Genomic DNA, 12,125 nt, shown 5'->3' on the forward strand with positions numbered 1-12,125 from the left:
AACCACTCAGTTACGAAGACGGTGAGGTTTAGTATCTGAGACAGTTTCTGCGCTGTAAAGCAACTCTCCTCCCTCGACTTGCCGAATTTGTTTAACTACGGGGATTTAAATCAATTACCCCGCAGTAACACTGCACTGTTTCATCCCGATCTGACGACCTTAAACACCTACACGGTCGCCTATCTGTATATAGAGCAATTTCCTTTCCTTTCCGAAAGAGAAAGCAAATCACATGACGCTCTAAGGAATGCATATAGGTCATTTATATTCATGGAACCTATCTCAAAGCAATTTGCAGCTAAATCTCACCCCACGATGGGAACGTCATAAAGCAAACTAAAAGTCTCCAGACCCACCCTATACGAACAGTACAATTTTGTGTTTTAGAAGTGCTGGCATGGGATAAGGTGGAAACGTGATTGGATTTTGTGTAACTTTTAAAGAAACGTTAAAAGGATCGCTGGTGGTGCTACATACACTACAGGCCATTAAAATCGCTACACCACGAAGATCTAGTGACGCAAAATTTAACCGACAGGAAGAAGATGCTGTGATATGCAAATGATTAGCTTTTCAGAGCATTCACACAAGGTTGGCGCCGGTGGCGACACCTACGACGTGCTGATATTAGGAATGTTTCCAAGCCATTTCTCATAAACGAACAGCAGCTGACCGGCGTTGCCTGGTGAAACGTTATTGTGATGCCTCGTGTAAGGAGGAGAAATGCGTTTCCGAGTTTGATAAAGGTCGGATTGTAGCCTATCGCGATTGCGGTTTATCGAATCGTGACACTGCTGCTCGCGTTGGTCGAGATCCAATGACTGTTAGCAGAATATGGAATCGGTGGGTTCAGGAGGGTAATACGGAACGTTTGCAAGATAACAACCATCTGCACGAACAGTTCGACGACGTTTGCAGCAACACGGACTATCAGCTCGGAGACCACGGCTGCGGTCACCCTTGACGCTGCATCACAGACAGGAGCGCCTGCGATGGTGCACTCAACGACGAACCTGGGTGCACGAATGGCAAAACGTCATTTTTTTAGGACCGATCCAGGTTCTGTTTACAGCATCATGATGGTCGCATCCGTGTTAGGCGACGTCGCGGTGAACGCACATTGGAAGCGTGTATTCGTCATCGCCATACTGGCGTATCACCCAAAGTGATGGTATGGGGTGCAATTGGTTACACGTCTCGGTCGCCTCTTGTTCGCACTGACGGCACTTTGAACAGCGGATGTTACATTTCAGATGTGTTACGAGCTGTGGCTCTACGCTTCATTCGATCCCTGCGTAACCCTACATTTCAGGAGGATAATGCACGACCGCATGTTGCAGGTCCGTATACGGGCCCTTCTGGATACAGAAAATGTTCGAGTGCTGCCCTGGCCAGCACATTCTCCAGATCTATCATCAATTCAAAACGTATCGTCAGTGGTGGACGAGCAACTGGCTCGGTACAATAAGCCAGTCACTACTCTTCATGAACTGTGGTATCGTGTTGAAGCTGCATGGGCAGCTGTATCTGTACACGCCTACCAAGCTCTGTTCGACTCAATGCCGAGACATTTCAAGGCCGTTATTACGGCCAGAGGTGGTTTTTCTGGGTACTTAATTCTCAGGATCTATGCACCCAAATTGCGTGAAAATTTAATATATGTCAGTTCTAGTATAATATATTTGCCCAATGGATACCCGTTTATCATCTGCATTTCTTCTTGGTGAAGCAATTTTAATGGCCAGTGCACGTGAGTGGTGCCTATTCGCTCGGACATGTCGGAAAGAATAAGACACCACTCCGATAGCTGTGCCGGATGCCGGATGTTGTGTGACGTCACAGCAGTAGCTGTCTGGGCACCCTGCATCGCTTTGCAACACCGGACTATGCTCGCCCTTCCTCCTCTAGGGGGACGAATCCATTTTGCTACGGTGCTGACGTCCACCGTAACGTCTCCAAACACCTTCTTCAGCCTTTCGAGAAAAAGATCGACCGTTTCACCTTCTGAAGTAAGAAATTCTTTTGCTGAACGCTGTTTTATACATACATCAATGTTGGCTATTTTTTAAACATAAACAGTGCTGTCATCTGTTGATGTAGGCTGCTGTTACAAGAGCGGATTGTGGAAGAAAGTTTCCGGAAGTGCGCCAAATTCATTAATCCTGGATTACCATGACGGAGAGAAAGGGTAGGGGGAATTACTTTCTGACTAGCGCTGGCTGCTGCTGTTACTTTTTTTTTTTTAACACTTACCTTCTCCCCGCTGTCGGAGGGCAGGTAGAATGTGAGCACGGTGAGGAACGAGATGCCCATGCAGGGGATGATGATGTTCACCGTGTAGAAGAGCGTCTTGCGGCGCATCGTGATGTTGAACGTGATGTCGAGGTACGGTTCGTCGCAGCACGTGTAGAACTTCTCGTTCCTGGAAGCGAACAGTCGATGTCACGATCAGCAGTGAACGGGACGCAGCAGTTGGGAGGTGCCCATTTCGTGGCGCTGAAACTACTGCTAATATTCGCAACAAATCTTAGTTGTGGGATGGCCGAGAATGACTGCACAGAGTAAATGGGACAAGATGTTGCATGCGCATCATAATATGACGACTGGAACGTTACTTGTGGCAACACTGCCATACAAAATGGTTCAAATGGCTGTGAGCCCTATGGGACTTAACTTATGAGGTCGTCAGTCCCCTAGAACTTAGAACTACTTAAACCTAACTAACCTAAGGACATCACACACATCCGTGCCCCAGACAGGATTCGAACCTGCGACCGTGGCGGTCGCGCGTTTCCAGACTGTAGCGCCTAGAACCGCTCGGCCAACCACCGGCTGGCTGCACTGCCATACAGACGTAAGGCAAATGTCGCTTACATTATAAATTAATTTCATGTCCCTACCTTATCTCTGTGCAAATGGGTCTTCGCACATCAGCCGCGCGGAGTGGCCGAGCGGTCTATGGCGCCATGTAACGGTTTGCGTGGCCCCTCCCGCCAGAGGTTCGAGTCCTTCCTCGGGCATGGGCGTGTGTATTGTTGTTAGCATAAGTTACTTTAAGTAGTGTGTGAGTCTAGGGACCAATGACTTCAGCAGTTGGTACCTTAGGAATTCACACATATATCGTCCCACATTAGGCTCGTGTGAAGTTATGACTTTATTTTACTATACTGGTGTACAAAGTGAAAGCAGCGAACCGAAATTTTGCAAGGTTGGGTTTATTTTGCCACAAAACAGGTGATAGTAACGTAGAAATAATGTGAAGAATACAGAACGTAAGCAACTGCAACATGCATAACGGTAGACAAAACTGTTCTTCGCTTTTTCCCGGATTAAAGGGTTTACATACACATTTCGGCAACTGGTTAAAGTTCTTAGTATGGGGTGTGACCACCTCTGACAGAAGTACAGCCGGCCGCGGTGATCTCGCGGTTAAGGCGCTCAGTCCGGAACCGCGCGACTGCTACGGTCGCAGGTTCGAATCCTGCCTCGGGCATGGATGTGTGTGATGTCCTTAGGTTAGTTAGCTTTACGTAGTTCTAAGTTCTAGGGGACTGATGACCACAGATGTTAAGTCCCATAGTACTCAGAGCCATTTGAACCATTTGAACAGAAGTACAGGCCTCTATCGACGGGGGATGCTATGAACGGTATCATCACTCTCACATTGAGCAGATAGCGCCCATTCTTCCTACAGAACTGCTTGCAGTTCTTGAAGTGTGATTGGTGGATGTCGACGTGATGCAACCCCTCTCACTAGTGCATACCAGACATACTTGATGGTATCCAAATCGAGAGAGCGAGCAGGCCACGCCATGCGTGCAATATCTTTCGTGTCCAGGAAAACATCATCCAACCGTCCTCTCTGAGGTCGAACATCATCGTCCAGCAATACGAAGTCTGGGCGCAGAGCACCTAGAACTAACCTCACACGAGGTCCCAAGGTCTCCTCACGATACCTGACAGCAGATAAACCTTGCCGATTTAACCGTACAGCCTCATGAAGAGGTGTTCATGTGATCAACATAATCCTTGCCCGCACCATTAGGGATCATCCACGACATCAGACTCCTTCCACAACGCTAGGTCCCGAAATCGTATTGTACGTTCCCTACAGATGCAAGTTCGTCGAGAATCACTGTCGAGACCAAATTGGGGTTCAAATCGCTCTGAGCACTATGGGACTTAACATCAGAGGTCATCAGTCCGTTAGAACTTTTTTTTTTGTCATCAGACTACTGACTGGTTTGATGCGGCCCGCCACGAATTCCTTTCCTGTGCTAACCTCTTGCAACCTACGTCCTCAATTATTTGCTTGACGTATTCCAATCTCTGTCTTCCTCTACAGTTTTTGCCCTCTACAGCTCCCTCTAGTACCATGGAAGTCATTCCCTCATGTCTTAGCAGATGTCCTATCATCCTGTCCCTTCTCCTTATCAGTGTTTTCCACTTATTCATTTCCTCTCCGATTCTGCGTAGAACCTCCTCATGCCTTACCTTATCAGTCCACCTAATTTTCAACATTCGTCTATAGCACCACATCTCAAATGCTTCGATTCTCTTCTGTTCCGGTTTTCCCACTACCATACAATGCTGTACTCCAGACGTACATCCTCAGCAATTTCTTCCTCCAATTAAGGCCGGTATTTGATATTAGTAGACTTTTCTTGGCCAGAAATGCCTTTTTTGGCATAGCGAGTCTGCTTTTGATGTCCTCCTTGCTCCGTTCGTCATTGGTTATTTACTGCCTAGGTAGCAGAATTCCTTAACTTCATTGACTTCGTGACCATCAATCCTGATGTTAAGTTTGTCGCTGTTCTCATTTCTACTATTTCTCATTACCTTCGTCTTTCTCCGATTTACTCTCAAACCATTCTGTGTACTCATTAGCCTGTTCATTCCCTTCAGCAGATCATTTAATTCTTGTTCACTTTCACTCAGGATAGCAATGTCATCAGCGAATCGTATCATTGATATCCTTTCACCTTGTATTTTAATTCCACTCCTGAACCTTTGTTTTATTTCCATCATTGCTTCCTCGATGTACAGATTGAAGAGTGGGGGCGAAAGGATACAGCCTTGTCTTACTCCCTTCTTAATACGAGCACTTCGTTCTTGATCGTCCACTCTTATTATTAGAACTTAGAACTACTTAAACCTAACTAACCTAAGGACATCACAAACATCCATGCCCGAGACAGCATTCGAACCTGCGACCGGTTAGCGCCTACAACCGCTCGGCCACAGCGGCCGGCCCAAATCGGGGCTCATCTGTGAAAAGGACATTGGCCCTCTGTTCGACTGTCCATGTGGCATGTAGACGGAGCCAGTCTAGACTTTCCCTTCTGGCAAGAGCCGTCAGAGGTACACACGCAGCAGGCCTCTGACAATAAAGGCCACTTTCCCGAAGCCTTCTGTATACTACTTGGTAGGCCCCGACTTGGTATTCGGGACACAGTTTCCACCTCCATCAGCTGTCACCACATCCGAAAAACAACAGAATGACTCACATTAAGCCATCGGGCCACACCATTTTCCTACTGTCCTGCTTCCATTCTTCCGACGGCCTGCCACCGCAGAAAGCCTGGCAGGCGTGCCATACTGCACCGCCTGTGACTGTGTACAAAGCGATTGTGGTTGTGGGACTACCCAACAAACACCATCCCGTAGTCATACTTGGCGTCGTTGTCCATGGACCAGAATGCCATCTTCCTTGCAGGACGCAATCGTACGGACATCTGTTGACAGTTTATACGATTGTATCTTCCAGGAAACAGGACATGACAGGGAAACAGAGGTTTGTTGCTTCAACTTTGGACACCAGTATGTGTAGTCCATACGGGGATCTGTCCGGTGGCCAAATGACGGAACGTTTGTACGATCCTCCTGTGTGTACGTTTTCTTGAACATGAAATATAAAACTTTGGGATTCGCTTTGCTATCTTCAACTACACACCAGACTGGTCGACAAGGAACTAGATGGAAGCCTTAGGCCCGCTTGGCGATTTTACGCAGGCCCAGAGTTCCTATGGAATGGTCACGCGCAACAATGTCACACATGAATTGTCTGAATAATTTGGTTTGATTAGAAGCTGAAAGTATTACGTTGGATCATACGACAAAAGTGCTTTATGATTTGGTTTATTTGTGAAAAGGCGCTTGGGATTACTTAACAAATATGTGGACAAAACAGTATCATATTTGTTAATCAGCAATGTCCGTGGCGAAACATATTATTGTAAGTACATAATTGACAAAGGCTTCTGTGATCAGTGATTACCTGTTAAATTTATGTGCAAATGGATTACAGCAATAGTTTGTTCAGTATGAATGTGAAATGTGCCCGACTGTTAACACAAGAGTTTGTGAATTAATTTCGTAGAGAATCGGGTTTACTCTGTGCACCTTCAATATTCGACAGCGGTAGTCGAAAAATAACCGAGATAACGAAGAAAGATCCTTACATCAGAATTATATTAGTACCTTCAGCTGCTGACGGGCGTTGATATATATCAACGGGGAGAGGTGAAAATATGTGCCCCGAACGGGAGTCGAACCCGGGATCTCCTGCTTACAGGGCAGACGCTCCATCCAGCCTTTTTTTTTTAAAAATCTCATTATGTTCGCTTTTAATCGTTTCATCTGGTCATGGCGGACGTCGTAAGACACCCTTTTAAGTTCGATGTTGATCGATGAACTGAGTTTATTTTATTACAGAGGGCAGCTAACCCTCTGACCGAACACGCTGAACTACCGTGCCGGCGTCCAGCTGATTCACCGAGGGCACAGAGGATAGCGCGTCTGTAGGGACTATCACGCGCACGGCTCCCGAGAGACGCACATTCTCACCTTGTATGTCCACACACTACATTCTTAGTGTCCCACCCCAACACACTCATTATTCGTGGAAGACATTCTTACCGAGTCCCGTAAGAGTTCGTGTAATGTATGTGCATCCGCACACAAGAAGGAGGTCACGATCGGTATTGCCAGAAATATATACTTACATGGATATGGTGACTGTTCTTTCGGAACAGCTGCTGACGGTCGGGGCACACATTTTCACCTGTCCTCGTTGACATATATCAACGCCAGTCAGCAGGTGAAGGTATTAATATAGTTCTAATTTCGTTCTAGATGGCAGGATGTCATTAATGGCGTCTCTTCTTTCGGACATGTCTGAAAGAACAGACACCATATCCACATAAGTATATAGGTCTTTACATAGTTCAATGTGCCATTGCAGATGACCTTTGAATGGTACGTAAGAGAAAAATACACTTTTGAGTGACTTTTATAGCACAATTGGCCAGTCTCAGTGACGTTTGGTGCATCTATCGAGGCTCACGAGGAAGTCAGGCCGTGTGACGTACGTCACAGAACTTGGCTTCACGGGTCTTACCAATGCCAGCAGCCGTCTCTTCCTGGGAGGGAGTAACTATTTCAGACGAATTTATTAATTCTTGACTGCGTGTTCAAATGCTTTCCCAAGCACCCGACAAACCTGGCCTCCGGTTATATCCAGCCACTGACTTCACACGACTTTGCATTTATGACATAGAATGACAAGCCCTTGGTCGCTGCAGCCGTGGGGAGGTCTACATCTGTATCTACTTATACATGAGTACTTTGAAATTCACTCACACTGGCAGAGGGTTCTTCGAATCTGCATCACAGTATTTCTCTACTATTACGCCGCGCGGGGTAGCCGAGCGGTGTGAGGCGTCTTATCACGGCCTACGCGGCTTCCTCCGGCGGAGGTTCGAGTCCTCCCTCAGCCATAGGTGTGTGTGTGTGTGTGTGTGTGTGTGTGTGTCTGTCTGTCCTATGTGTGTGTGTGTGTGTGTGTGTGTGTGTGTGTGTGTTTGTGTGTGTGTGTGTGTGTCGTCCTTAGCGTAAGATAGTTTAAGTTAGATTAAGTAGTGTGTAAGCTGAGAGACCGATGACCTCGGCAGTTTTGGTCCCATAGGACCTTACCACAAATTTCCAATTTTGTACTATTCCGCTCTCGAACAGCGCGAGCGAGAAATGAACCATTAAATCTTTCTGTAAGAGCTATAATTTTTCTTATTTTACTATGATTATGATTTCCACCTATGTAGGTTGGTGACATTAAAACATTTTCACATTTATAGCAGAAAGTTAGGTGATTAAATTTTTCGTGAGCTCACTGCAGCGAAAAACGTCTTTGTTTTAATGATTGCCATCCCATGCCGTGTAGTGTATCAATAGCACTCTCTCCGCTATTTCGCGGTAATAGAAAACGGGCTGCCATACTTCGAACTCTTTCGATGCCCGGCGCCAGTCCAATCTGGTAAGGATCCCGAACAGCACAGCTGTACTCCAGCAGAGGACGGACAAGCGTAATGTGGGCTGTCTCTAACTTCCGCCTCATCAAAACTGAGATCATTACCTTCGATTCCCCGTGGCGACTGTCTAATGGAAAGTCTGATTTCGCTCATAGACTCCACTGGAAGCTCTAGCAGCTTCCTGTCCTCGTCAGTCAGTTATTGAGCTGAAAACGGACGGAATTAAGCTAGAAACAGGGAATTGGAAGTTGTAACAACTGGTTGGACTTCAGACAGATGTATCGAGCAAAACAGCTCTATTTCAATATAGAGACACTTTGATGCAGAGCCATGTTTTATATGTAAGTATCAAGTCGATTTTGTTGAAGGGGAGTTAGAACGAAAAAATTATTCTTTTACGCTTCTGATTTTTATCTCATAATAAAAGTTGGAATTTTCCGAATGAAATGGTAAATATATCACTTCTTAACTCCTACGGGAAGTGTTTTATTTCATTTTTTTAAATACAGTCTACACCGGTTGAAAATGTTAGCCGGCCGTTGTGGCCGAGCGGTTCTAGGCTCTTCAACCAGGTATCGGGCGACCGCTACGGTCGCAGGTTCGAATCCTGCCTCGGGCATGTATGCGTACGGTGTCCTTAGGTTCTCCAGTGCGGATGCACTCACATTGCCCGAACTCTTATGGGAATCGGTAGATTGACTGCCGTGAGTAATAAGTATTGTGGGCAGGAGCACTACAAATGTAGTGTGTGGACAGAAAGTTGGAAAGTGTGGGTCTCACGGGGAGCGTGAAAAAGATAAGTCCCTTTCAGTCTCACTATCCTCTGCGCTCTCGGTGGCTCTGGTGTGTAGAACGTCTGCCATGTAAACAGGAGATGTCGGGCTCGAGTCCCGGTCGGGGCACACATTTTCAACTGTCCCTGTTGATATTTGTCAACGCCTGTAAGCAGTTAAAGGTGTGGATTTCATTACAACTTCATTCTTCGAGAGCTGCAACATCATCAGTCTTCATACAGAATCTTAGGAATTTGATAGTTTGATGAAAATATTGCATTAACATAATAATTACAAACTGTACTGGGAGGTGGAACCAGGAAGAGTGGCAGGAAGATAATAATGCTGTTTTACTGACACATATGCAGACCGGACAATAAGACAGAGGAGAACGAATTAGAATGTAAAAAAAATGACAGAAAATCCTAAGTGGTCGATGCAGTCATCTATAGGAATGTGCAACGCTACAAAACTGTAGCGAATTGCAGGATGACCTGCGGGGGATAGACGGTTGGTGCAGTAATTCCCGGTTGACCCTAAACGTAAAGAAATGTAGCATACGAGGTGCATTCAAGTTCTAAGGCATCCGATTTTTTTTCTCCGCACTGGAAAGAGATAGAAACATGCGCATTGTTTTAAAATGAGGCCGCGTTCATTGTCAATACGTCCCAGAGATGGCAGCACCGTACGGCAGATGGAATTTTACCGCCAGCGGCGAGAAAGAGAACTGTTTTAAATACTTAAAATGGCGACGTTTTCCTTACTTGAACAACGTGCAATCATTCGTTTTCTGATTTTGTGTGGTGTGAAACCAATCGAAATTCATCGACAGTTGAAGGAGACGTGTGGTGATGGAGTTATGGATGCGTCGAAAGTGCATTCGTGGGTGCGACAGTTTAATGAAGGCAGAACATTGTGTGACAACAAACCGAAACAACCTCGGGCTCGCAAAAGCCAGTCTGACAACATGATCGAGAAAGTGGAGAGAATTGTTTTGCGGGCTAGCCGAATGACTGTTGAACAGATCGCCTCCAGAGTTGGCATTTCTGTAGGTTCTGTGCACACAACCCTGCATGACGACCTGAAAATGCGAAAAGTGTCATTCAGGTGGGTGCCACGAAAGCTGACGGACGACCACATGGCTGCCCGTGTGGCATGTTGCCAAGCAATGTTGACGCTCAACGACAGCAGGAATGGGACTTTCTTTTCGTCGGTTGTGACAGTGGATGAGACGTGGATGCCATTTTTCAATCCAGAAACAAAGCGCCAGTCAGCTCAATGGAAGCACACAGATTCACTGCTACCAAAAGATTTCGGGTAACCGCCAGTGCTGAAAAAATGATGGTGTCCATGTTCTGGGACAGCGAGGGCGTAATCCTTACCCATTGCGTTCCAAAGGGCACTACGGTAACAGGTGCATCCTACGAAAATGTTTTGAAGAACAAATTCCTTCGTGCACTGCAACAAAAACGTTCGGGAAGGGCTGCGCGTGTGCTGTTTCACCAAGACAACGCACCCGCACATCGAGCTAAAGTTACGCAACAGTTTCTTCGTGATAACAACTTTGAAGTGATTCCTCATGCTCCCTACTCACCTGACCTGGCTCCTAGTGACTTTTGGCTTTTTCCAAGAATGAAAGACACTCTCTGTGGCCGCACATTCACCAGCAGTGCTGCTATTGTCTCGGCGATTTTCCAGTGGTCAAAACAGACTCCTAAAGAATCCTTCGGCGCTGCCATGGAATCATGGCGTCAGCGTTGTAAAAAATGTGTACGTCTGCAGGGCGATTACGTCGAGAAGTAACGCCAGTTTCATCGATTTCGGGTGAGTAGTTAATTAGAAAAAAAAATCGGAGGCCTTAGAACTTGAATGCACCTCGTATTGTGTCTAAATAGGTGAAAATACCGAGTGCTATTCGATTACTAAAAACCGTCCGAACAGGCCTTGGATGGCCCAATAGTACCGACGGACCGCCGGGTCGTTCACAGCATATTTGCGTCACTGGACGTGGATGTGGAAGGGAATGTAATCAGCACACTGATCTCCCTGCCGTATGTCAGTTTACGACACCGGAGCCGCTACTTCTCAATCGAGTAGTTCCTCAATTTGCCCCACAAGGGCTGAGTGCACCCCGTTTCTCTGTCGATAGTCAAGCTTAGAAGTTGCGCTGTAATGTTTGGACAACTAAATAAAGTGTTATGTTTGGAGTGTAACTGACACCCGTTCATTCTGGTCCCCTTGCACAATTCCTAGTACCTGTTCTGCCCTGCGGGCTTAGCAGGGCGTTTCATAGCCGGACACTGTACTATCACAACCGCCTAAACTAAACAGAGTGGCCACAACTGAGATCTTTTCTTCGTAAATGACAGCTTGAAATCACGGCCTCCGCTCATATTAACTTGCAGCAAGTTTGTTGATCCACCAATAGTCTTCTACAGCCGAGCGGTTCTAGGCGCTACAGCATGGAACCGTGCAACCGCTACGGTCGCAGGTTCGAATCCTGCCTCGGGCATGGATGTGTGTGTTGTCCTTAGGTTAGTTAGGTTTAGGTACTTCTAAGTTCTAGGGTACTGACAACCTCAGATGTTAAGTCCCATAGTGCTCAGAGCCATTTTTTTTACTCTTTTACACAAGCGTTTCCTCTCTCCTAACAGTGATACTTCAGTGCCGATAAATTTTAAGATATATGACGTTAGTGATCTATAGACACAGTTAAAAATGCAACATACTGAAGCACCAATCCTCACCTACATTATCTATACCCCCAAGAAGGTTGCTGCAACAGGGCGAAACATTGGTCTATTGTGGTGTTTTAAGTAGTCTGAGTGCTTTGTAAGATGATGTGATTGTACGTAAGGAAGGCTTTAAATTACACTGACACCGCCAACGGAAGCATGCGTATTTATAATCTCCCCCACATCGATTTTTTATACTTTCTTTTTTTTTCTTTTATGAAATCGGGGAGTAAGAAACGGCGGAGAGGCTTCGTCTCGCCGTAGCACTCAGTGGTTCACAATCCCACAACAGGCCACAGAAGTCCCCTCAC

The 12,125-nt window shown here is 46.3% G+C and overlaps 1 protein-coding gene across 3 annotated transcripts in view; it reads right to left on the minus strand.

Annotated features, from left to right (window-relative positions):
• Window positions 1-12,125, minus strand: part of LOC126293524 (acetylcholine receptor subunit alpha-like) — a 597,900-nt gene that overhangs the window by 68,237 nt on the left and 517,538 nt on the right. For all 3 annotated transcript variants that reach the window (XM_049986782.1, XM_049986784.1, XM_049986783.1), the window contains exon 6: window positions 2,254-2,422. In XM_049986782.1, coding sequence (XP_049842739.1) covers window positions 2,254-2,422 — 169 coding nt within the window. The remainder of the gene's footprint in view (window positions 1-2,253; window positions 2,423-12,125) is intronic.

The sequence above is a fragment of the Schistocerca gregaria genome, chromosome 10 (genome assembly GCF_023897955.1).
Source record: "Schistocerca gregaria isolate iqSchGreg1 chromosome 10, iqSchGreg1.2, whole genome shotgun sequence".
NCBI lineage: Eukaryota > Metazoa > Arthropoda > Insecta > Orthoptera > Acrididae > Schistocerca > Schistocerca gregaria.